This window comes from Pararge aegeria, chromosome 19, assembly GCF_905163445.1.
Source record: "Pararge aegeria chromosome 19, ilParAegt1.1, whole genome shotgun sequence".
NCBI lineage: Eukaryota > Metazoa > Arthropoda > Insecta > Lepidoptera > Nymphalidae > Pararge > Pararge aegeria.
Window position 1 is genome coordinate 14735095 of NC_053198.1, and position 27337 is coordinate 14762431.

At 35.7% G+C, this 27337-nt stretch overlaps 3 protein-coding genes across 3 annotated transcripts; all 3 read right to left on the bottom strand.

Annotated features, from left to right (window-relative positions):
- Positions 1-2903: 2903 nt before the first annotated feature.
- Positions 2904-7296, bottom strand: LOC120632022 (26S proteasome regulatory subunit 6A-B). The gene is made up of 5 exons (XM_039901771.1): positions 6628-7296; positions 5821-6016; positions 4847-5043; positions 3590-3720; positions 2904-3175 (listed from the first exon to the last, which is right to left on the bottom strand). The coding sequence occupies exons 1-5, from the start codon at positions 7180-7182 to the stop codon at positions 2968-2970; spliced, it is 1287 nt and encodes a 428-aa protein (XP_039757705.1). The 5' UTR covers positions 7183-7296; the 3' UTR covers positions 2904-2967.
- Positions 7297-11301: 4005 nt separating this feature from the next.
- Positions 11302-15545, bottom strand: LOC120632194. Its single transcript, XM_039901998.1, has 2 exons — positions 14189-15545; positions 11302-11745 (listed from the first exon to the last, which is right to left on the bottom strand). The coding sequence occupies exons 1-2, from the start codon at positions 15543-15545 to the stop codon at positions 11723-11725; spliced, it is 1380 nt and encodes a 459-aa protein (XP_039757932.1). The 3' UTR covers positions 11302-11722.
- Positions 15546-19679: 4134 nt separating this feature from the next.
- Positions 19680-26956, bottom strand: LOC120632044 (phosphatidylglycerophosphatase and protein-tyrosine phosphatase 1). Its single transcript, XM_039901805.1, has 6 exons — positions 26879-26956; positions 26639-26785; positions 25357-25437; positions 22215-22318; positions 21502-21628; positions 19680-20557 (listed from the first exon to the last, which is right to left on the bottom strand). Exons 1-6 carry the CDS (start codon positions 26879-26881, stop codon positions 20435-20437), a joined length of 585 nt encoding a protein of 194 aa, XP_039757739.1. The 5' UTR covers positions 26882-26956; the 3' UTR covers positions 19680-20434.
- Between the last annotated feature and the right edge of the window lie 381 nt (positions 26957-27337).

Sequence of the window (27337 nt, forward strand, 5' to 3'; positions counted from 1 at the left end):
GAGTTGAGTTGTTGTTGAGTCATTCAGCTAGGTTTACCATTTAGTCGGAAATTAATTGCTTAACTGAGAAAATTCATAAAGTGTGCACTGAGAAAATTCATAAAGTGTGCACTGGTAAAATGCCAAGAATTGCAGTAATACATTGCTTGTTTACCATCCTCATAAATGTAGGAATAACTTAAATTAAGTTTTGCAATGATAATTATTTTTTTAATCTAAAAAGCATATGAAATATTGAACCTGCGACGAAGATAAGGCTATCCTGTCGATAATGCCGAAACCGCTAATAAAATTTATAAAATTATAAATTTGTTGCAAAACTTTCATTTCAATTTATCTCCAAAAAATCAAGAGTGAATTATTCTAGCCTTGTAGGGCACATCATAAATATGCTTAGGATCATGCCTAAATGGCTCATAGCATTAAAAAGCAACATACTCTTATGAAAATATTGTGAATTCAGCTGATAATATATTTCATGAATTACAGCCAAGCAGAACACAAGATGGCAAACTATTTCTCCGATATGGGCTTAAAAGTGTATTTAGGTAGGCAGTGCTTTATGCAAGTATGCAAACCACTAAAGATTTCATAAGCATGTTTGCATTCATTTACAATATTATTAAAGATTTCTATATATTAGATTATGAGATTTGGTCAAAGCGGAATAGAGTGCCCAGTTAATAAAACCAAACATAGTTATTCTATGAATAAATAATGATATTTTGTTTGGGATTTTTTTTTAATAATAAAATTACGTACGTAGAGAAATGTGATGTGTGAATGATTTATGAGAAGCTTCTTGGTTTGTGTAGATTATATATTATAAGGTGTCAAGTAGTAGTATAAAATAAAATACTATGTAAATAAATATTAAAATTATAGTATTCATTTGGTTGTACACAAATTTGATAGCTAAACTAAATTGAATTTTTATTTATTCTAAGTTGATTTTATATAAGTATCACAATTTTTGCTACTGATCATTCATTACAGAAATATGGGATTTTGAAATTGACTTTAATTTGAAAAAGAAAATGTGATAAGCCTCTTAATATGGTCTGAGCAATTTTCTGATAAATCTTTTAAATATACATTACTACTTGTAAAAAACTTTTTTAAGACAATTTCTTGGGAGCATGAGACAAAAGTAGGACCTACTTTTGTATAATTCAAGACAGATTATTGATTGTTAAATTGTAATTTTATTAATGAGGTTTGAAAAGAGCTACTGATAAGTTACTTGCTCCTTAGAATTTGCTTTGCAAAAACTACAAAGTAGCAGACTTAATTTTTCAAAAGTTTATTGAAATACTAAATTTTCATTATGAAAACAGATTTTAATATATTTTGATTGGTAAATTGTTCAGATATTTATGTACCACCAGACAAACACAACTTTTTAGGTTTAAAATCCAAATTTGGTTTAATATACTAACTTAAGTAAATTTTACAAGAATTACTTTAAAATTGTGGCCTATTATTGATATGACCATTGTAATATCAGATATTACCATATTGTTAAAACTAAAACCTTTACAATATGGAAAGTATTAGTGTTTTTAATTTTTTTTCTTGAATGGAGAAAATGACAACATTGCATAAAATAATTAATGGAACAAGTATGCACTTAATCATATAATGTATTGAATAAATTTAATACAAGTTTGGATGTTAAGCCCAAATTTAGTACTTAGGATAATATAAATAATTATAAATACACAATATAATAACTATAATAAAAACCTGGTGTTTGGACGGTTTTGGTTGCATTTTTTGTGTATTTTAGGTAATTCATCTGAAGATATCCTAAACTGAGGCTCGAATGCGTCTTCTTGATCCATCGTGGACTCAATGAAGGCAAAAAGGGGACAAAATTGCAAATTAACATAGGAAACCTCGTAAAAAAATCATCAATACTTATATAATACGCTACCGCCATGTACAAGTTTATTAACTATATATTTTAAGCTAAATAAAATTTAATACACAATATAAACTTTATAAATAACAAATCATATGTGGCTGCTTTCGAACTACTAATAAATAGAATTTTTGCAAAAACCACAATCATCCCAAAAGCTAGAATAACAGCATGAAGCAGTAATAAAACACCGCATACTGTAAAACATTCAAAAATCAATATCGTTATGCGGTATTAGAAGAAATTTAACAATTTATAAAACTGTCACTCGGCGATATACTAAAGAATAGGTTACTTACGATTACACTGCCGATTTACACCGCTGGTGGCTTGCGGACAAAGTTTATTTACTCAACAATAATTTCACATTTCTATTTTTAGATTTATTTTGTTTTTGGTGTTTATTTCCAACAATCTAACTAGAATTTTGATAGTTCTCCATATTTTTATTTCAAATTTAGCACACACGCGTCAGCTGTCAAGTGTCAATTTATTTTGTAGTTTATGGTCAAGAGTTGCGTTCAAAATTAGTTGAAATTGCTATTTAGCAGACGCACCAACTTCTAAACAGTTTGAAAGTACCGACATTGGTCAGACTTTCCATGTTGTATAGTACAAGCAAATTACTAGATGAAGCGAAATAAATTATTAATAAGAAACGTCCTTCTCTTACAGTGTTTGGTATCATTTAGTGACGAGTATCGCAGTGAAGGTAAATAGGAAATTAGGTAATAGTACCTACAATAAAAGTCGATTCTAGTAACATGTCACATGTCTAGTTTCCATTTCTGTTTCCATTGATTTATTGTGTTTTTTTGTATATTAAACATGCAGCACTGAATGGTTCACTGCTGCCAGTCAGTTAACGCGTTAAGTCGAACAGCCAAATCTTAAGTTCTCCTACAATAGTCCTGGCACGTATTCATGTAGTTCATGATAGGTTTGAGGCAATTTTATAAGCAAAAATGATACATTTAAGAATAATTATGAAATATTATATTTTATTACAAATGAACTTATACAGATAATAAAAGCAGATTAATCTAAGCGTAGTAGCTGAGGTTGGCCTTCTTCTTGGCCTGGACCTCCAGGATAGCGTCCATGAAGTCTTCATGAGTAACTGCCGTGGCGGAGCGGCGTAGAGCAATCATACCGGCCTCAACACAAACAGCCTTGCATTGTGCTCCGTTGAAGTCGTCCGTAGACCGCGACAGCTCCTCGAAGTTGACGTCAGGAGATACGTTCATTTTTCTGTAAATAATGTTTAAATATTGTATATATAAGTCCCGGTTGATATAACTTAATTGTGATAGTAATCGTTAAAGCCCACCAACTCACTTTTAAGCAGGCTGGTTGGCCTCTAAGAGAGAGGAGGGCTTTGTCCAGTATTGGGTCAATAATATACTGAGGATGCTAATGATGTTACAACAAAAGCAACAAAAGCACAATTTATTTTTTGACCAAATTTTTCACATAAATATTTTACTTCCTTATATTACAGATAAAGAATTTTTTTATCCCATATACACAAAGGATTATTATTGAATTTTAAAACTATTCATCAGTATTGTAGAAATTATCTTGTCAATGATTATATTACATTTCATGATTAATGTGAGAGAAAAAGCAGGCTTATGTACAAATAATGAAAGTTTTATAAATTACCTAGAATGAATTTGCATTATCCTGGCTCTGGCTTCTTCGTTGGGGTGTGGGAACTCAATCTTTCTGTCTAAACGACCTGACCTAAGCAAGGCAGGGTCCAAGATATCCACCCTGTTGGTAGCTGCTATTACCTAAAAAACAATAATGTTCAATATAGATTTAATTTACTTTGTAACAGATCAAAAGCTCCAAGTTATCGATATTCACATATTAATGCTAGTTCATTTAATTATTTTTACATAACTTAGTTTAATATGTTTTATTATATTGAAATAGAGGATATAAATTTTAGAGGATATGATAACTTTAATCAGTGTGATCCCGCACTGTGCGTTTTGAGTATATTATTCATATAAGTATATAAATAAGACCTATTAATATATACTAATACGTATAAATTAAGCAATAAAAATATCAATTGTTTCAACAGTGAAGGAAAACTTGCATGCCTGAGAGTTCTCCATAGTGATTCTCATTGTGCGAGGAGATCCATGGCATGTACCAAATAATTAACGCAAAATGTAAGTGAAAATGCACATTGCTGCATGATATGGGTTAATATCCCACTGCATAGCTAGAATAAGTAAGAGATAAAAATTATATCCTCTGGCATGGGATTAAATTTAGGTTTTTACCTGCTAAAGCACAGCAAATGGGATAAGTAGAAATTAACTCCTGATTATTATTACACATATATTTCTTGGATATTATTTTCACGTGTGACCAATGCTCGGAGAGTTGACAAAATTGTGGGAGATTTATTTTTGATGTAAAACAACTATAGGAGAGGGTAAACCTGAATGTTGGCGTGGTAATACAGGCCGTGGCGATCGCCACGCTATATGATGGAATATATTATGTACTAAACGTAGTCGGGTTGTCGCAATTTCAAATATTCATAAATTTTAAATGTTTTAATTTTTTTTTTTTTTTATAAAAATAAACAGTCATTATTTTATGGATCAAATTTGTAATGATTTATCTTTTCAGTACGCTATCTGATTCCTGTCGCAATCTGTTCTATTATGCATATAACTTGTATAAAACAGCTTCAATGTTTCACATCTGCCAGGTGTCCTGTGACAAGTCACACATATTTTTTTACTTCATAGAAGAAAGAGAGACTATACAAGGAGCTTTCAGCTTGGTCTCACTATGCTTCTCCTATGATGATTGGTGGGCTGTATGCTGCTCAGCTCACATACAGATTTGGCCAGTTTATTACAGCCTGCCAAAAATTTCCTCATTATATTATACCTTAATATCAGCTGTTGAGCTGAACCCATCTAGCTGATTAAGCAACTCCAACATAGTACGCTGCACCTCACGATCTCCAGCCTTTTCAGAGTCGAAACGCTTGGTACCAATGGCATCTAACTCATCTATGAATATTATAGCAGGTGCCTTTTCTTTGGCCAGGGCAAATGCATCTCTCACCAATTTTGCACCATCACCTAAATGGCAAAGAGATATCATGTTACATTTTGTTTACTGGTAAACTAATTTAATTATGTTTTAGGTGGTATACTTAATAAAATTTAAAATCGCCCTTTATATAATTTAAATATAGTTTTTTGTTTAAACTTTATAAATTTAAATTGAAAAAGAAAAGGACATTTAATTTCCTAATAATTTTTTTCTAGGTTAGTAAATTCCATTTTTACTCTATTACCCCCCACTTCCACTTGTTTGGAAAAAATAAAAAAATCAACCTCACAAATGGACCAAGTCTGCCTCATGCAAATGTGAAAGATTGTTTTAGTGGTCTAAAACCATCTTCCATTAGTACCTTTAGGGCACATGGAGTGGATTGCTTCTAAGTCTATAAAGGATGTAGGTAAGAACTTTTTTTCTGCCCACAGATTTTGAATTGCTTTCATGTATAAACTACATAATGTGTTTTGATATTGTATAAGTTGCAAAATACAATATATAGGTTTTCTTGAACACAATAATAGGTTTTCTCGAACACCAGCACTGCAAGCATGATGATTGTTGTTCTGTTATCCTTTAGTATTTAAGTACCTAAGCTGTTATTTAAGAGAAATGTGCAGTGCCCAGACAAGTACCTTAACCCAACTATGTCAATAAATACATAAATAATTAATCCCACAATGTATAACAGCTGAAGCCACCAAGAAAATTTATAAATTGTCCCCTGTTCGGGTTGGAACCTACGACCACAGGGCCCACAATTGCACCAGGGAGATCATCAAATATAAAATTCTTACCAATAAACATCTGCACCAACTGTGGGCCAGCCAGTTTCAAAAATGTAGATCTGGTCTGAGCAGCACAGGCTCGGGCCAGCAGAGTCTTGCCTGTACCAGGGGGTCCATACAATAGTACTCCCTTAGGAGGGTGGATGCCCAGGTTAACAAACTTCTCTTTGTGTGTCATTGGTAGGACCACTGCTTCTATCAGTTCCTGGAATTCATCATTAAAGTAAGATGCCTCATAGGTCTAGTGGTAGCATCTGCCACAACAGATAACAAGCTTCTAGGTTTAATTCCTGGGTACATCCACAAGAATTTTTAGCATTGTCCACCACCATGCCTCAGAAGCATGCCAAGCCGTCTGACAGAGTTATTATCACTGGAATGTGGTAAGAAAGTCTAAGAACCCCAACTGGAGCAGTGTGGTGCGGCTATGCTCTAAAAATGTTCTCTCCCTGACATTATATAGGGTGGAGTGAACTGGTAGTTGGTGGGTGGTTTTTTAAGAGAATCTCTTTGATGTACATTTAGAATATTCAAGATCTTATACAAATTTCAATCAGGGATTGTAATTACGATAAGGGTGGAGTGAGGTGGTGGTTGTAATTGTATTCAAGGGCAATCAAGAGAGAAAACCTTATGTACTACTACTTTAGATGCTACAGTAGGAGTATATAAACTGTCTATGTGATAACAAAATTATATTTAGTCTGTACATTTGGATTCTGCTGGATATTCACACTAAGTTGTCATTTTAATGAAACAAAGATTTAAGGATTAGTTTAAGTAACTTTTCTAAGCAATATTATAGAATTAAGTTACCTGTATTTGTTTATCAAGACCTCCAATATCAGAGTACTGCTCAGTTGGCCTCTCATCAACCTCCATAGCTTTGACTCTAGCGTCGTATTCCGCGGGCAGTGTCTCCAAAATCAAATACGAATCTTTATTTACACCAACCAAGTCTCCCGGTTTCAACTTATCAGCATCAACCAAGCCGATGACTGGTAAGAAGTATGTTTGACGCGTGGAGGTTTTAATGACTGCGCATTTACCTTTCCTCTGTGAATCTAGGTCTACCACAGCTCCATCTTCCTCCTCTTCCTGAGGGTCGACGTCAAGCAATTCGATGACATTGGATACGAGGTAGGGTAGGGTCTTATTAACTTTGATTTTCTCCGTATTTTCCTTAATTTTGTCGTTTTGCGCCTGGAGCTCATGCGTGATTCTCATCACCTCGCTCTTCATAATTTTGATTTCATTGTCCAGTAGCCTAGTCCGGCTTATGATTTCGTCTGTTGGCATACGAAGAACTTCCTCGCTGAGCGCCTCTTCGCCGTCGTCCCATATTGATTTATCTTCAAGAGTCGTGGCCATTTTATAAATCTACAGGAGAAGTGAGCCTTTATTTTATTTTAATGAAAAGTTTCTGAAATAAGTACACAATAAAGTCAGACACACAAAAATTGAATTGTCATTCTAATTCCAGGGTTGGCAAACGTTATTTTACAATTTCTACTATGAATGGTAGCTTTCAAACTCAAAATAATTTAACCATAATTTAGATATTTGATTTGCCAAATATTCTACAATTTTTTTTGATAACACTACATAAAAGTTTACTATTCCAAGTATATTTTATTTAAAATTTACAGAAAAAAGCAAACAACTACTTGATTAGTAGTTTGTTGCGATAATTCCAGCGCTCTGTCCTTTATAGTTCTTGTCTTTGACAGTTAAAATTTTTCTGACAAGTGGCAACTTGACATTTCAGTTTCGACCTAGTTTGACAACTTGACATTGACATTATTTGCATCGCTTTGGCAGGTTGTGTTTTGTGATATTACGCCAGAATTTCGAAATTATTTACGTTTACTGCGATTTATATGTGCTAACGTAGCAATTTGTTACACAGAAATACCTAACAAGAAAATGGCTTTCTCCATGCTTCTGCGTAGACCAGGTAAACCCTTTAAATACATATATTATTTCTTATCGAAACAAAATTACATAACACTTGTTATTGTACGTATTAAAATTCTTTTATAGAAAGGTATAAAATAACTCGCATTCAGAATCAGTTGCGTTATCTATTAGTTAATGGACATATCCATATCAGTGAGTAGGTAATTCAAAATAACTATGATTTTTCAATCCTGAGTAAGGTTAGGTTAGAGGTATGATTTAAATTCAATACAAATAAATAAAAATGAAGTGTTTACTAGAGCTCGTAAAATCACTCATGTATATTTTATCTTCGTGCAAAGTCACATTCTATATATTACATATGTATATGGCAGTGAGACGTAATTATAATTAATCGGATGTGAAGAAAATCCTACCGAAAGGGTCCAGAACGATGTGCTCAGAGAGACTTGACTGGTTTTGCAATTAAAGGGGGAAAATCCACCCTGTTAGCCAAAAGGTGGTGGATATTCCAGTAAAAATAACAATCCAACATTCAATTTGTCAAAATAAAATATTTATCTTTAACTGTTTAAAAAGACATGTTTGGCAGACCTCACATAATATGGGATAAAGGCATAAGGAAGAAGAAATATAAAAATATAATTTCAAACATTTTATTTGACGCCTAAGCTAGAATAGTGGTATCATTGATACTTTAAATCATTTGGGAAGATAACCACATCAGTAGCCTATAACAGTTTACTGCTGGACTGAAGGCCTCTCCCACGGTTTGTTCGGAATTACCATACTGGGTGGATGGTTACCATGGCGATCCCTGAAGATTAGAAGAGGAGAAGAGGTAGTATTAGTGTAGAGGACACAGACATCCTTTTCCATTATATTCCTTTAGACTTCGATTCGTTCCACCTCCGGGTTAGGAAAAGGCGTGGTGATATCTGATCTTATGTCACCACATGGCACATTCAAAAAAAATTTTGTTTCCTTTTGGTTTTACACAGATTAGCCATTGTCAGGTATATACATGTTTAATAAAAGTTAGGGAAATTTAAAATATAAAACATCAGGAGAAAATGACTGACGAAAAGGGTGAGCAACTTTGCACATGGAGGAGGCGGCCCCCCAAACCCTCCCTCAAATTTACCACAAACTCGCACCATAAAGGACTGGTGCTGCCTATACCGTACATACTGCAGTACCAGCACAACTCCCACAGCAGCTAGCCGTCTATATAATTAGCAAGTTCTTCAAAATATTATAGTGTAAGTTTTAAACTTTTGTAATTTTAAACTTTTGTAATTATTACATGTTACTCTTACAATATTTCAGCCTGTACAGGTCCAGTTTTGATGCAGCAGGTTATGAAATTGGCCACGCAACCTGCTAAAAGACCTATAACGCAAAAAAACATTCAGTCACTAAAGAGCACCTTGTTGAAGTCTGAAACCACACCCATTTTGAATGCGGTAAGTGACTTAACCGCATTTATTGCCTGAATAATTTGAAACATGTTAGTTACATGGAGAAAAAAAATTCAGAGTTACAAAAAAGCATATTTTTATGAGCGCCCTGCAATTTGGGATTTTGTAAATGCAGAATTTTCGCTTCGTTCGTTACCGTTACCGAAGACGTATTGCTAAACGATTTAGCGTTTTAGTACGTTGTCGGTTAGAAACCATATACCCTTACCAGTTAGCCTGCTACCATCAAAGACTGCATCATCATTTACCACCAGGTGAGGTTGCAGTCAAGGGCTAACATGTAGTGGAGGAAGAAAAATTTTTGCTAGCAGGCTTTCTTTATTGTTTATTCATTTTAGGTTGTTAATTTAGTCCAATTCGGTTTCGGTTCGGTTCGGTTTTCAAAAAATTCAACAAAAAAGATTTTTCGAAGCGGTGATAAACTAGTGGGTAGGAGCTCGACTTCACCTTCGGGGGGCCGAGTTCGAATCCTAAGTACCTACTTTTCTAAGTTATATGCTATGAAAATTAAGCTTAGTTTGCTATACTCCGCGAAAAGCAGGAGAATCTGTATGGTGTAATTAATAATTTCTTCAATCCTTATACTCCACACCAAACAGATCTTCGGCAATGTGCCCTCCAAATGTCTCGAATTTTCATAATATATATATCATGGATTTCCGCAAAGTAACGCCTGCTTCTATGCGTTTTAAGTTATTAAAATATCATTTGCTTCAATGCAAACCGGCATGCCTGAGAGTCTTCCAGAATGTTCTCAAAGGTGTGTGGAGTCCACCAATTCGCACTGGTACAGCGTGGTGGTCTACAGCCTTAACCCCTTTTCATTGTGGAGACCTGTGCCCAGTTGTGGGCCGGTATTGGGTTGATATGATGATGATCTCTCTTCGTTTTAATTTGCATCTCTTGCATAAATATGTCTCACGATGATTGCGTGTGCTGCATTAACCTTAAAAGGCATAAAAAAAAAGTCAGTGGCAAACTAAACTATGTTATTCTCTTTGTTTCCAGGTCCGTTCATTCCGGACATCAGCTGTCAGGTTTGCGGAAGGGAAGACGGGTGACCACTCAAAGCTGTGGGTGGTCGAGAGGGTCGCATCAGCAGTTCTCATACCATTGATCCCCCTTGCATTGATCGCGCCCAGCAAAATACTTGACTCTGCATTAGCTATTATTATGGTTGCCCATAGTTTCTGGTAAGTACAAAATAGAACTTAAATTATTTTCATTGAAACAATATGTACGTAGAATCCAACAGAAGGTTACAGCTAGGCTGATAACCTGAAGGGTTTGTTGTATGTGCATGAGCATAAATAATTTCTCTCAAGCTTTTGTGAACATAACAGCATAGAGGATTATATTATATTCCCAATAGGGAGCAGGTTAGGTTAAGTTCTTCTTTACTTATTCTATGAAAACTCATCAGTCATCAGTGCAATATACCTTAATATTATATTATTATTTAGCTATTTTCTACATCAAATAAGTAATTCATTTAAAAGAAATTGTATATAATAGCAGCGTTTTACCTGAAAAATAAAACGCTTATTAATACTTACCTTATTTGAAACTTTTGGTTGAAGAGGGCACTACTGTTTTCTGCTTTATCTATGTATAATCTGTCCCAATTTATTGACCTCTCGCTCGCACATCTCCCATCTCACCTGGCAGCTCAGCGGTTTGAACCGCGTAAACTTCCATCATTGAGTCGAAAACCCACCCAGGCAGAAATAAAATGGAAAGTTTCAAATAAGGTAAGTATTAATAAGCGTTTTATTTTTCAGGTAAAACGCTGCTATTAATCCTTGACCGTTATTTGAAACTTTTGGTTGAAGACGTGTTTGTTATCGCCTGGTGGAGATGGACGCCAATGTGACTTTTTACCTATACTTAAAAGAATGTGTAAATACAGATTAAAGTAGGTAGGTACTCATACGACAGCTTTACGTAGATCCAAGAGGACCTTAGCTATTATAAGGGGTTTAGATTGTATGAGAAAAATATTTATTAAAAATTAAAATACACAAAAAGGTATTCACTTGTTACTCCAACATGAAAATAATTTACCTTACTACTTAAGATTAGTAGGTATATAGGCAAGTAGCAAAACTTATGGAATCAAATACATTTGAAAAATGATTAATGATATGGAACAAAAGAGTTAGTAATACCATAATGCGCAGGGACTTTGATAATTTCCCGTCTATAAAAATGTCTGAAAGTATTTTCAGATCTCCAATTTCCTCGCGATAGGATGTCGTCTATAGGAACGTTGTCAGCCCAGTTCTTTGAAGCTACCGCTGATCGAATACTACCCGGGGACGCGATGATTCCAGCTTCAGCTAATAATGTCCTTACCCATCCAGCAATCACTGTCCTAGATGCAGCTTTAAGTTGACCTCTTAAATGTACAAATAAGTTTGAACACTTTGCTGCTTCACGCCTGTCGTGAAGGAGCTCCTTACAGTGGCTTACCCAAAAAACCGGGTCAACTTTCTTTCCTCTAGGGCTTCTTAGTAATTTCCACCCCGACTGTCTGTAATCACAATTATCAGTTTTAGAACCGAAATTCGGCCATAAAATGAGATAGTCGCTTTTCTTTCCAAAATGATTATCATCTACGGCCAGCAAAGTTAGGTCATGTACACGACGACCTGAACATAACAACAGCAAGACCGCGCAATGTCTAGATGTTTGAAAAAAGTTGTTTTCATCAATATTATATCTTTCTAAATAGGAAACGAGAATATCAATATTCCAAACAAATTTCTTATGATTCACAGGTTTCTGCAATGATATTGATTTTAAAACATGCTTAACTAGGACGTGTGAGCTTAAATGACCGGATAGTTCCGTATTGCATAACGTGGATACAACAGATTTATGCAATAAAATAGTGTTGTATGATAATTTTTCTTTTAAATGTAAGTCTGCTAAGAACTTTGCTACATTAGAACCGCTAGGGCTAAATGGATTGACTGAACAAGTTTTTGTCCAAGCAAGCCATCTATTCCATGCTGCTTTGTAAGTCTTACGTGTGGACGGACGCCAGGATGACAATAATAGTTCTAATTGAGAATCATCCCAGCCAGTTAGATCTTCCGACCAGCCCCACATTTCCATACTTCTAATGTCATTTCTCGTACGTTGGGAGGTGGTAGGCCTGTCGATTTGTCTATCAGGTACCGATCCAGACGACGTATCGTGAATGGCGCTGCCAACGCCCTGGATTTGAGGTCTGATCTCCAAAACACCCGCTTCCACCAAGGAACAACCAAAAGAAATGTCCCTTGTGCTTGATTGAGATGTGCTAGCACCCTGGGTATCAAGTAAGGTGGAGGAAAAACCCAAGCTAGCTGGTAACTCCATTGGTGGGAAAAAGCATTGTGGAACATTGCTTGACTGTCGTGTTGATCTAAGGAGACATAATTGGCCACTACATGTGCATTTTTCGAGGCAAACAGATCTATAACAGGAATTCCAAATTTTCTGAAAATTATTTCTGTGCAAGCAGGTACAAGGTGCCACTCTGGGGGTGATCGGTAACGAGATAGATGATCTGCGTGGCTGTTGTACTTTCCCGGTATGTGATAAGCAGAGGGATGGATCTGATGAAGCTCTAACAAGTGAAAAATTTTGAATGTAATTTTCATGAGAGCTGTAGATTTCGTGCCACCTTCGTTCCGAATGTAGGAAACCGCTGTTCGGTTGTCGCTTTGCCACAGAACTGTGGATCGATTCAGAAACCGATGTTGAACTTGCAAAACCTTCAATACAGCAAGAAGTTCTTTCTGATTGCAATGCAAGTCCTGTTCCTGATCGGTCCACTGTCCTGAAAACGCTCGACTGTCCAATTGTGCTCCCCAGGCCAGGTCGGATGCGTCTGTCACCAGAAAATGATTTGGGGCTGGTAAATGAACACAACTCGGTAAACAGTGGTTTTGGAGCCACCAGGTAAGGTTTTTCAAAGCCTCCTTTGAAAGCGGATTCCGGCTGCTTGTGGTCTTTTTGGATGCTACATTGAGAAGGTCGATAAGGCCTCGATAGTGTAGTCTCCCTTTGGGGACTACAAAACTCGCGAAATTCAGAAAGCCGACTAAACTTCGCAGTTCTTTTAGTGTAACAAAGCCCTTGCTCAGAATATTTGTGATCTTTAGACAGAGACTGAGACCTTTTTCTGATGGTAAAGATTTTTCGTTCTTCCGAGTATCCCATTGTACTCCTAGGAAGATGAGCTTTTGCTGAGGCTTTGTTATTGACTTGCCTAGGTTTACTTGCCAACCGAGGTAACGAAGCCTCTCTAAAACAATTTGTACTTGAGACTGTAGGACTTGTGGACTCTGATGGGCCAGGAGAAAGTCGTCCAAATAAACGATAATACGTATCCCTTGCTCTCTCAGAGTTTGAGCTACCCAATTTGTCAGGGAAGCGAACACCTTTGGTGCCGTGCTGAGACCAAAGGGTAGGCATGACATTTGTAACAATTCGCCCCTGTAAACTAGTCGAAGAAATCGCCTGTGGGACGCACTTATCGGTAAATGGAAATACGCCTGTGACAAATCTATTTTGCACATCCAATCCTTGGACTGTAGAAAATCGGGAACACGGTAAACGTTTATTAGTCGGAATTTGTCTGTTATTACGTAATCGTTGAGAGCCGACAGGTTGAAAATGGGTCGGTGAGATCCGTCGCTCTTTGGAACCAAGAACATGTTCGAAATAAAACTTGGTGCATGGTCGACTACTTCTAAAACACCGTGATTTATCATTTGGTTTACAACGGTTGTCATTTGATCTGATGTCCGAGTACAGAAACGCTTGCCCGCTAGATCTGGCAATACCAGAGGGGGTTTTTGGAAAAATGGTATGCGATACCCTTGTAATATTTTCTGAATGAAGATCGGAGCCCCCAGTTGAGCCCACCGACGGCGGTATAGAAGTAGTTGACCCGCCCTGAATGTCTGATTGTCAAAACTTACGTTTTCTTCCTCTAGAGTTGTTCTCCGAGGAGGTTGAATGACGTTTCGGATTGTTAAATTGTCCTTTGTTACTGTCCAGAGTCTTGCTCCCTTGACGGCCCCCTCTTTGACGAAAGGAACCTCTGTGGCTATTCGAAAATGTATGACGTTTGTCATTATAGTTATTATATCTCTGTCCCTGCGAGGGATGAGAATGAAAACAACCCTGCGAGGGTTGGTTTGTATGGGAAATGCGCCCGGAAGCGCAACATCCATGAGAAGGTACATTTTGATTCACCTGCCCCTGCGAGGGGTGGTGTACAGGCTTGCTCGGTCCAGCTTGCGAAGCGGGAGCATTTAAACCATGTCTGTTCAAGGGCAGGAAAGCTTTCCGGACGCCACCAGCTTTTTCAAGTACCTTGGTCAGTGATTCAGCTTCAAACAAATGGCGGCAGGAGGGGGGTACTTTCTTTACGGCAACCTTAGTTAAAGGATCCCGTAGACAATTTGTTATACCGTCTCTCCTCATCTGAACAACTTCCGCCCGATGGCCACAAACTAGTTGTAGCAGTTCCGATGAAGTCTTATAAAACTCACCATTTAAAAAGTGTTCGTTTATTTTCTTACCTAGCCCTTCATAAGTAACTTCAGAGTCACGGGCCCATTGTAAGAGTTTACGGAGGGTAGTTTGTAAAACTTCGCGTTGTTTCAGAACACAAAACGTTAAGGCAGCGTATGCTTTATCGGAATGGGCAAGATGCCGTAATGAATCATAGGCTTTAATCTCGTCATTGGCCTCTAGCTCGACAAAACCAGGAGTGTGATTATATAACTTCTGAGTCTCCGCGTATCGAACTTCACACCACTCACTACGTTCAAAATGTTGAATCTCTTTTAATGTCGCTAAATAATTCTGAGGAGCTTTGGGAACTGAGGGTTCCTTGAGCTTCGTTTCGATTTCAAATACGAAGTTCGGCTCCGTAAGTATTTCCGATTGCTTATTAATGGATTCGTGCTCACTGCCATCGATGGAAAGTTCCCCGCTAATATTGCCATCAACTAAATCCGAATTCAAAAAATTTAAATTTGTTTGTTCTCGAAGTTTCTGAACTTCCTGTGTCAACTTGTTTAAGAGACGGCGGTCACGTTGACGATGACGATTACGTTTGCCGCCCCTCTTTTTACGTTTATTGCCTTTTTTATGCTTTCGAGAATTTGAGCTAGCTGATGAAGAGGTACTCTGAGCACTTGAGGAGCTCGAGGAGCTACTACTAGAAGAGCTACGCCGTCTTTTAGATTGCTTATCGGTACGTAACCCGCCGCTGATGGTATTCGTCGGAATATTATCGCTAAATAATTCACCTTCTTTATCACTCATTTCTAACCAATTAACACGCAATAAAGTTATCTGGGACAATAGAATAAACTCAAATCAGCAAATAACACACACAATTATAAAATCGAAAAAAAAAAAATAGAGGGTAGATTGAAATTCGAACACGCAAGCTCTTGTTCAAATCTACATAACCCAAATGATAAAACTATATCGAACGGTAATACCGTTTAAATATTATCAGCATGAAAGTAGATAAGTTAATTACTCACGTGATAGGTTCCCTCAAAAAGAACGTCGTGTATTGTAAGGAGTTGAATGTACAAAGTTGCAATAAAATATAGCAAGTACGTAGGTACCCCTTCAAGCACGACTCGACTGTGCGTCGCAGAAAACAAGACGCCAAATGATGGAAGTTTACGCGGTTCAAACCGCTGAGCTGCCAGGTGAGATGGGAGATGTGCGAGCGAGAGGTCAATAAATTGGGACAGATTATACATAGATAAAGCAGAAAACAGTAGTGCCCTCTTCAACCAAAAGTTTCAAATAACGGTCAAGGATTAATTTTACAATAAACTACCAGTTGATATCTTGGAGATGTCTCTTAAAAATTCAAAGTTTGTATTAAACGTAAACTTAGAGAAATGTCCTATTATAGTATCAAGGACTACGTCAACGATAAAAATGCTTGGGTGTAAATTATTGCTCAGGTTGCTTCATACAGGTGAGATGGTGATAACAAAAAAAAAACAACCGGCTAAGAGTGGTATGGGATTCTTAGACTGGGGCGCGTTCGAAACACTCGTAGCTTTAGTTTTAAGTTGGCGAATTTAGTTATCGCCATCAAATCTCTTTTATGTCATATTTTACATGTAATGTACGTATCAAAAGTGCCATCTATGTGCCTATTTGAATAAATAAATATTTGACTATGACTTTGACTTTGACTTTAATATACATCACAGGTCTTAAATTAATGGTGTACCAAAATGATGATGACTTTTCAGGGGCCTTGAAGCGATCGCGGTAGATTACGTGCGAGCAAGTATCTTCGGGCCGGTTATCCCCAAGATTGCCATCGGCCTTGTGTACCTGATCTCCATAGCGACCCTCGGAGGACTGTTCTACGTCATCACCCACGACATTGGGCTCGCTAACTCGGTCAGACAATTCTGGTCCATTAAAGCTGGACAGAAAGCATAGGAAAATAATGTTATAGAAATGTGTCACGCTTTCAAGAGCACGAGATGTAACAGCTTTTTTACCTCACGCTGCGCTACGCGTGTTGAGTCAGTTATATCACATTATAGTATTTTTTTATTTAAAATCCTATATAAGGGTGGCTTAGTTTGTTCTTACATTTTCTGTGCTTTTTAAAATAATTAAATATTTCCTCTAAGCTTGAGCAAACTAACTAAACAGTTAAAGATAATTTTTTATTGCAATAACTGGCTACTCAAATTCTGTTGCAAGAGAGTTTATATATATATTTGAAATTAAATTTAAACGCTAATTATAAAATCTACTTACCAATTACAGATTGGATAATATGTTGTTGGATCTGTTTATATTTCTTTTTGACTCAACACGTGTGGGGTTCGCGACCCCTGACGGTGTCTGTTGAAGGAGTGAACCAATATTTTTTAATGGCGACACTTATTATTAAGTCGTGGTGCTGTACACACATTACGTAGCGAACGTTAAATTATTTTCTTTAGAGTTCTAAGCGTAGCTGTAAACTGTACAAAATTGGTGTATGCCATATTTTTTTGTTTATTTTTAAAATGAGCAATATTGTTCTGGAATATTGTGTTTCGTTCGGCTAAACGATTCTCCGATGAAGTAAGATATTTAAAACGAAAAGGTTGTGACCCATGCAATACTGGTATTCCTATACTTTATTTAAAAAAAAAACATAAACTGCATTAAATCAATATTCGCACACCTATCATATAATTGAAATTATAACACTGGAAATTGGGCTTTATGTTATGTGACATAAAGAAAACTTTTGTGTTCTTGCAAGATGCATGGTCGACCTGTGGCCAACGGTAGGTCTACATGAGATATGATGTGTGTAAAAGCTGTTTTCATTAGTCTGCATAGGGCTAGAAAGAAGTCTGTCTTCATATTTTACCGATTTGAAGGCTCATGATTCTATCTTTTTTAAACATTGGCGTTTTTTTTGGGTTTATTTGACGACATTCGTTGCAACTGTGAAATTTGGTATTATTATTACTAGTTACTAGTTTTAGTTACAATTAAAAACGTAAGCTTAATTTACTATGTTATTTTCAACTCCTGCTTTATTCCTTTTTTAAAGGAAAAAAACGTTTTTATTTTTTAATCAAAATTAAATTGTTTAACCTTTTTGTGTTTAAAGTACTTAATGCAAAGCAAAATTCGTTCATTAGTCTTTATTTTTAATATCATTTAATGATGTAAATATTGTACTGCCTATTTAATAAAGTATCTTCAACACATGTTATAAATCTTTTAATCTTTAATTATTGCAGTGAGATGTTGTTGCATCTAGAGATTTTATTGTTCCACAAAGCTGGCTCAAGGATGTCAACAGAGTACAGACATCATTAAATATCTGGTTTGCAGATTTGAATCTCTCGGTTTAGATGATAAGGCTTTATTTTATGACATAACGGTAATTATATTTTTATTTAAACTAGTAAACGAACTAGTTAACGTCTGTCCAATTGATTTCATCCATCCAGTAACCGATTGAAATATACACGTTTTAATATTTATTACCTTTATTATTTTAATCCATATGATTTTATGTTTTGTTATAAACCCATATTTATGAAATAAACAATAAATTTATGCCCAAGGTCATCTCAAAACATTTGTTTTAGGTTTATTCCTAAATTTATCAATTCTAGGTATAATAACATCTCACTGCGTTTTTGTGAAAGTAAATTGGTATGAAATGTGTAAGTTTCATTTGACTTAATTTTTAACAACAAAATACATGTATTCCGTTATTTTATTCTTTTTGTATGTTATCGAAAACAATAATTGTGAAGTACCTACATATTTGTGTGTTAATTTATTGAATAAAATATTTTTTGTAGTTGGAAATGTTGTTTGGATTTTTGTAGCATTTTTTACCAGACTATAAAAATCGTGCATCTGTTCCGGTGTATTTTTTTTTTTTAATTTCATCATATCAACCCATTACCGGGCACGGGTCAATACAGGCCCACTACGGGGCACGGGTCTCGGACACAACTGGAAAATGTTTGTGTGATGAACATGAATGTTTTTAGTGTCTGGGTGTTTATATGTATATTATAAGTATTTATGTATGTTATACATAAAAATATTCATCAGTCATCTTAGTAACACAAGCTACGCCTACTTTGGAGCTAGATGGCGATGTGAGTACTGTCCTAGTATATTGAATTTAATAATCTTTAATTAATTTAATAGATAAACGAACCATCTCAGGCCTCATTATTGCTTTCCATCAGGCATTATAGTCTTAGCGCAAGTCTATGTAGTATAAAAAAGTATGTTTATATCTACTTTGCGTTTCTACTACTTTTACTAGGTGCATAAATTATGGTAAGGTAATAAAAACAAAATTTTGGTAAGTATATAAATAAATAATTTATTTGTAAAACAATATATTATATTAATAACAAATTAATAAACTTTCGTACACAATTAAAGGATTTGTTCACTTATAGACTCACGTTCGAATTTCGATTCACCGTTAATGAGTTTTCCTTCGCTCGCCTACTCTGTGTAGACTAGTTGACAACGCATGATCAACGAGTGGACAACTGCATCGAATATCACTTCTTACCACATTAGCGCACAGTTAACAACGCGTAATCGACGAGTGGGCAAAGTGTCGTCAACGACTTAGCAGTGTCTAGCTAAACTCCATTTTTTCGAACTTCTCTTATAGGTAATGTTTTTTGTGAGAAGTATATATATATATATACTAAATAAATGTTCTTCTACAATACACAAATCGCCATCTAGCCCCAAAGTAAGCGTAGCTTGTGTTATGGGTACTAAGATGACTGATGAATATTTTTATGAATAAACACTTTGAATATACATATAAACACCCAGACACTGAAAAACATTAATGCTCATCAAACAAACATTTTCCTGTAGTGGGAATCGAACCCACGGCCTTGGACTCAGAAAGCAGAGTCGCTGCAAACTGCGCCAATCGGCCGTCAAAAGTATGATTAAAAAATATAAAAAAAGTCTAGAAACAAGATATAGAAATACTACTAAGTAATATTACTACTAGCTAGATACTACTAAGTAATATAACTACTAGCTAAATGCTACTAAGTAAAAGTACTGCTAGCTAGACTGCTAGCATGAGGTATAACCACTACGGAGGGTTGCTGGACATAGGGCGGCAAATACAGGACGTGTTTCTTGCATGCCCTGCGAAGAGTCGCGACGAATAGTTATGATATTATACCACGCAGAGATCCCTCCAGTAGCCCTAGTACAATATTTGCTCGCTTACAACGTACGCTATCAAGAAGTTTTCGAGTATGGCGATACTTGAACATCGAGAGTAAAATGGATCGTATTCATATTTAATTATAGTACAAGTTTGCTGCAATTATTAAGCTTGGGCTTTTAACAAGATTGAAAAACCTAAATCACGATCTGCGACTCTAAAACGAGTGACATTAGATCCATTTTACTTTGACGATACAGAATTTGATATGCGAAAATCACGAGTAGGTACAGGATCTGGGACTCTAAAGCGAGTGACATTAGGTCCATTTTACTTTGACTATACAGAGTTTCATATGCAAGAGCGACTGCTCGATTGCGAGCGAGCAATCTTGGTACTAAGGTCGGCTATCTGCGTAGTCTATCAATTATGACTATACTAAATGAAACGCCGGTTTCAATAAGGTCTAAAAGACATTAGGCTATGTCCGCACGTGCGTGCGGTAGAATATATCGAGCGCCTGCCACTGTTTTGTGTGAAGAAGTATGTGTGGGCGACGAGCCTTCATGTACTCAACAGCCTCCTCGGGCGACCAGCCGTTTCTCTGGAAATAAATAATAATATTGTTATGCACTTCACGCCATTTTAAAGATAATGGTACGGTTTCACCTTGGTGCGTGAGTTGGACTCTCACTTGGCCGATATTTTTATTCACGTAAAGTACGCATCAAAAGTGCCTACTTATTTGAATAAATAAATATTTGGCTCAAGTTGACTTGACACCCTGGAAGTAGTTGCCTTGTATGATGAAAAAATTGCTGCCATAAAGATGTACAAACATCAAGTCTTCTTTCTAAGATGGGATCTTGAAGTTGCCTTCTAGGATTATTTTTAAGGTGCATTATTTCAAGCGAGGGAACGAAATTTCACTAAGCGTCGTTAATTCTTTTAGCATTGTGGGCAGTGTACATGAGATTTTAAGAATTTTGGAAAGCAAATTTACGCTCGGGACGTATTTCTTTGTTCTACAAATACAATTTTGTAGTTGTTGAAGTGTTCCAAAGTGAACTTGAAATATGGGATCTGTTCACAATATTAAAAAAAAATTAAAGACTCTGAATAATTTATTTATAACTTTTTTAAATGAAGATTGAAACTATTTCAAATCCCCTCTTAGAAGAAACAAGGCTTTGCTGCGGGTGCAGATGAAATTTATACCCAACGTTTTCGATATCAACCTGCATCATCTTCGACGGTTAGCCGCCAATTATTTCTAGAGTGTCAAGTCAATTTTTTTATTCTTTCCCATATATATACAGCCATGTCATCAGTGTTGGTATTAAGTGAAATAATTCTTTATTCGAAGATGTCAAGATAGATGGCCCTTTTGATGCGCGCATTACATAAATTAACCGGCCAAGTGCGAGTCACGCACGCGCACGAAGGGTTCCATATAATTATCTAAAAAATGGCAAAAAAAAACGTCTATAATGTCATGTCATGGGCGTTTTTTTTTCAAAAAATTAGAAAGGAGAGTCGTGGTCTTACCATCATGAGGTAGCAGCCCACAAGCGTAGCACTTCTCGTGCGGCCTGCTTTGCAGTGTACGTATACAGTACCACGGGACCCTGCCTCTGCGGGCATGCCTCCCAACTTGCATCCCTCGGGAAGGAATCTGTCGAACAATTATTTTTTAAACCTTATAATGACAATAATGATAAGCAAACTTTATAATGAGCGTAGTCAGATCATTAATATTAACACGACCCCGCCTAATATCTTTCGCAAATTAGTGATCAATGATCTAGTTGAATTTTAAATTTGATTAAATTTTTAATTTTCTTATATATTTAAATATTATGTTATTTTTAATCTTAGATTTCAATTATCCTTAACAAAATTATTTTAGGTTTTATATTAGATAGTAACATTAATTTAGGAACTTTCATATTTTATCATTAGGAACGTATCTATATATTATATTGTACCTATTCTAATTCATTTTTTTATTGCTATATAAGTATTTCAGAAATCGATTTGTTATAAAATTGTTATTTTAGTGATCTTATGTATGTGGAAAATGCATGTTGTTTTTGTATGATTTTACATACATGTGCATGCTCGAAAGTTTGATGTATAATATAAAGCTTATGTAAAAATCACTAGTAAACCTAATAAATGAATAAATAATCCAAATTTTAATTAACTATAAATTTCTAAAATACAGTGCCCACCGATGCGCCAGGAAAGTACATACGTACCTATTAATAAAACGCACGCCTTCGTACAGTTTGTCTTGGTCCGGCGCTTCGAATATGTCTGTGGTGGCGAGCTGCAAGAACTCCACACCGTGTTCCCGCCATTTCTGTAATAGGTACATAAGATACTACCGTGTGGTGCCGGCGGATCAGAATACAGTTTTAATAATATACTACGACAATACACACATCGCCATCTAGCCCCAATTTACGCGTAGCTTGTGTTATGGGTACTAAGATGACTGATGAATATTTTTTATAAATAATATACATAAATACTTAGAATATACATATAAACACCCAGACACTAAAAAACATTCATGCTCATCACACAAACATTTCCCAGTAGTGGGAATCGAATCCACGGCTTTCTGAGTCCAAACTCAGAAAGCAGGGTCGGCCGTCAAAGTTGTCACCAACTGTCCTCTCACCGTGAGTGTCGTACGAGGTGACGAACTTATGATTCTATTATCCATTGCCGACCCAACACGGGGCATGGGTCTCCACCCACAATGAGAAGGGCCGTAGTTCACGCTCGCCCAGTGCGTTTTGGTGGACTCTAGTAAGAATTATGTTTTAAAAATGAATGGAAAAATCGTAGAAAATGCGCGTATGATTTAGATTTTTTTTTTCCAAAAAACGTGTTCATTTAATTACTTTGTTTGCGTAGTTTTGATTTTCGCTTGTAATAAAAAAAAGTTTTTTCTTAATGCTCATATAAAAAAACAAATATAACACAGGTTCCGCTTTGTAGGTACGATTTATTTCTAGAGATAATTCTAGTGATTTACTGATAATTTTTTATTCCATTGTAAAATAGTACTAGCTGATCTACGCGGTTTAACTTTTGGGTCGCAACGGAATCATGCTTCTTTACTAATATTATAGATGCCAAAGTGTGTTTGCTACTTAGTTTGACCTTCCATAAAGTACCTAACTAAATATTTAAGGGTTTATTGAGTACATACTAGTTTATTATTTTATATTTATTTATTATATTACTAGTTTCTGCCCGCGCCATCGTCTGCGTGGACTTCAGAATTGGTTCCAAGAAGAAATGGAAAATAATAATGTAATAAGAGAAAAATAGCTACAGTTTTGCGTTTCAGTTATTACGTATTTAATATTGTAGAGTCGCAAAATTTAAATCAAATTTTTAATCTTACCACGGGAACTATTTAAGAGATCAGTATAGAAAGTACAAGTCCATTTTCATAGCATAGGTGACATGCATACCAAATTTCAAAGCTGTCTGCCCGCGGCTTACCTCGTGAACAATTTTCAATTTTCCCTCGGGAACTACTTAGGAATCGGGATAAAAGGTAGCCTATGTTCTTTTCCATGTCAAAGGCTTTATGCATGACAAATTTCATCTAAATCCGTTCAGCAATATTTTCTATAAATAACATACATAAATACTCTTAATATACAGATAAACACCCAGACACTGAAAAACGTTCATATTGATCACACAAACATTTTCCAGTTGCGGGAATCGAACCTACGGCCTTGGAATCCGAAAGCAGGCTCGCTGCACTGTCTGCTGTCACATGGTTCATTTCACATGGAGAAGGCGTAAACCAGCGTTGAAAATAAATAGCCTGCGGCTGTTTGATCGGTCGCATTCAGGACACAACCTAGGACGTCTGTAAGAACGCAGGCGGCCTTCGGTTCAAACATCCAACGACCCCCTTCCTATCTACATCTTGAATCTGTCACTGAACGGAAGTGTTCGTCGGTACAACACGTCATGTCATGAATAAAACCATACGCCCCACAAAAAATGAAGCTTTAAAGAAAAGAATACCATATCAATCTTTAAATAATATTGTAATTCTTGTGGAATACAAAACCTCAAGCTGTGATTCATTTACATAACAATAAAAGTACAAGATAATCTAAAACGCAGAAACTGGTTTGTATATTTTAACTCTTAACTGATTTCAAAATGTATTGATTAGGTACTTCGTATTGTTTGAATAGTTAGCATATATAACAAAGGAGTTCCGGGCAAGATTCCAGAAAAAAAAATCAAAAATCTTATACTAATACTAGCTGTTGCCCGAGACTTCGTCTGCGTTTGATTTTGTTTTTACAGTATTCAGTATCGCTGAGCCTTAAATGAGTATATATATATAACATGTGACTGTTAATTAATTATAAACAAATAATTTGCAATAAAATAAATTATGACTAATTAATTAAAGATCTAAGCTCCTATCTCTTAAGTTGGACCAGACTGCTCACGGTGACCAGACTGCTCACGGTTTAGGAGTCCATCGCGGACAAACATCGTGACAGGAGATTTATATATATTAAGATATGCATCGAACGCGTCAGTGAGAGTGTACCGAGCATGAGAGATTTTAATTTGGGCAATTTAAATATCACTTGCTTTAATCAGTGAAGGAAAACATCAAGAGCAAACATGCATGCCAGAGAGTTCTCCATAATGTTCTCAACGGCATGTGAAGTCTACCAATCCGCACTTGGCCAGCGTGGTAGACTACGGCCTAAAGCCTTCTCATTCTTATAGGAGACCTGTGACCTTTAGTGGGCCGGAAACGGGTTGATGATGATGATGATGAATCCCTACTAAATATATTATGAGTAAGTTTGTTTGTTACGCTTTCACGCGAAAACTACTGAACCGATCTTCATGAAAGTTTTCATTCATAGTCTTGGTGGTATTGGAAATAATATAGTATACTTTTCATTGAAACAAAAAAAATACGTAAGATAAATGTTTGTGAAAAAAACTAAAAATCTCATATATGACTATAGGTGTAGACTATGTAGCAGTATACTGCCTTCCAAAATTACGCGGGCGAAGCCGCAGGTAACATCTAGTATATGTATAAATCTGAAGAGTTTGTTTGTTAGTTTACTTGAACGAAATAATCTCAGGAAATACTGATCTATTTGAAAAATTCTTGAAGTATTGGATAGCCCATTTATCGAGGAACCTTTTGGCTATATATCATCACGCTAAGACCAAAACGAGCATAGCAACCAATTAAGAGTATAGAGAAAGATGTTGTACTATATTTATTTATATATTAAAAAAAAAAAATGTTTCATAATCGGTTTTTTCAATCCACATACCTACAGTTTTAATAGTACACAGACAGTGTTAATACATTACCTCAGCATCATTTGAGAATATCTTCAATTCATATGTTTCATTCATGGACACAACTCCTTTTATGTTTTCCTCCTCAACCAGCTGTAACATTAACATTGTAATTGTACAGGCTGCTTGTCTTTATTCACTTATTATATAGACAATAAATATATTTTTCATTTGTTTGTTATCAATAAACCTTCCATTAAAAACTCCATTGAACTGAAGTACATTTAGATTTGTATATTCATTCTGCATTGGAAAAAAGATAGTAATGTGTCCACCGGCCAAAAATTGGAATCAAGGAATTGGAGAAGTTTAACCCTGTTTATTATAACATGTATATAACAGTGGCGTGCACTACATACATGTACAAAAGCACTGCATACCCAAATTATTTTATATAACTCGTATTGGAGGGGAATTTTTCCATTTTATGCCATGTACCTGCTTTATGCATACCCTGGTCGAAAATCCTGTGCACACCACTGGTTTATAATACAGATATTATTTCCACTGGTTCCACAATGCTGATGAGTTGATAAATAAATAAATATACTACAACAATGCACATATCGTCATCTAGCCCCAAAGTAAGCGTAGCTTGTGTTATGGGTACTAAGATGACTGATGAATATTTTTATGAATAATATACATAAATACTTAATATTCATATAAACACCCAGACACTGAAAAACATTCATGCCCACTGTCTTGGACTCAGAAAGCAGGGTTGTTGAAACTGTGTCAATTGGCTGTAAAAAAGCTGTGGGAGATGATAATGTTTTTTCCTCAAGGAGAAAAATGCGACTTGCTTGCTAACGTAAATTACTACATTTGATGTTATTCTTGGGACTGCAGTAATGTTTATAGATTCAGCATAAATTACATTCAGATCCTGATCCTAAATTTAAATTAAAATCAATTCCTGGATGTCTACAGCCAAGCCCCCTGTAGATTTATAGATTTTGTGCATTTTTTCAACATATAAATATTATATAGCTCCTTAAAAAAGATAATTCGATTTCAACTGCCTCAAACTACTTAATGAGATAATTAAATATTAGTAAAGTAAATATTAGTCAGTGGTTTTTCCACTAATTTTAGTTCAGATTAAAAGGAAGAAAGAAACAATATTTTTTCTTTGAACAGATTTTTATTTAAAACTCAGGGTATGTGTTACATTTAAGGAAAACTTGTGTATACCAGTCACTAATGATTACTGTGGGGTGAATCCACTAAAAGTTCAGCACAACAAAATAAACTTTAATAACTTGCCAAATACCTAACCTCGCAAACATACCTGTTTTGTCATCCCCGTAAAAGGGAGGGCTCCGAGGATGACCGTATCGTCCATCCTATCGTACCAGCGTCTGCTGGTGACCCGTTCCATCAACACATTATACAGGAGAGTTGGGTAAAAGGTAACCCGCGCGAACATTGCCGTGCCCTGTCAAAAAGTACAGTTGCTTTAAACACGTAACGCGTCGGCAAGCATCGCGGTTTAAAACACGTTTAAATCTTCGAGGATATGTGGTACTACCATGGTGAAAGCTGGTCTTCGTGGTGGGGAGGTATTGAAATTCAAATCATGCGGTTCGTCTTCAATTCCTTTATTATGACAGCTCATGTCAAACTTAACAAAACTTGACAATAGCATTGGCAACTTAGGTTCCGTTTACAAACTCAGTTTCACGTTCCAAAACGAGTTTAACTCACTAACATTAATCAAAATTAATTATAATTATAAACTAATGAACTTTAAAATAATGAAATATATGGTGTCCGATATTTACATAGTTCGCCTTTCTTGACGATTAAACAAATTCATTGTAAAGTGCCTGTTAATATTAAAAGGCAATGTTGCATATAATTTAAATTGCTTCATCTTCAACATAAATTCGTTACGTCTAGCAATACGATATCTACACCTACATAATAATTACTTTCGCAATAGAAAAAAATGTATTTTTTATAGTAATAATACACGGATCTAGCAGAT

Bases quoted from the DNA above. Each gene is read 5' to 3' on its own strand.
- LOC120632194 (XM_039901998.1), bottom strand. From the start codon at position 15,545: ATGAGTGATAAAGAAGGTGAATTATTTAGCGATAATATTCCGACGAAT. The intron at 11,746-14,188 runs GTAAGTTTTGAC...TTGTGATTACAG, and splicing joins CAACTCTAGAGGAAGAAAAC to ACAGTCGGGGTGGAAATTAC.
- LOC120632022 (XM_039901771.1), bottom strand. From the start codon at position 7,182: ATGGCCACGACTCTTGAAGATAAATCAATATGGGACGACGGCGAAGAG. The intron at 6,017-6,627 runs GTAACTTAATTC...GATGAATTCCAG, and splicing joins GTCTTGATAAACAAATACAG to GAACTGATAGAAGCAGTGGT. The intron at 5,044-5,820 runs GTAAGAATTTTA...TTTGCCATTTAG, and splicing joins GTTGGTGCAGATGTTTATTG to GTGATGGTGCAAAATTGGTG.
- LOC120632044 (XM_039901805.1), bottom strand. The intron at 22,319-25,356 runs GTAATGTATTAA...TACCTATTACAG, and splicing joins TATTCTCAAATGATGCTGAG to AAATGGCGGGAACACGGTGT. The intron at 20,558-21,501 runs GTAAGACCACGA...ATTTATTTCCAG, and splicing joins TGGGCTGCTACCTCATGATG to AGAAACGGCTGGTCGCCCGA.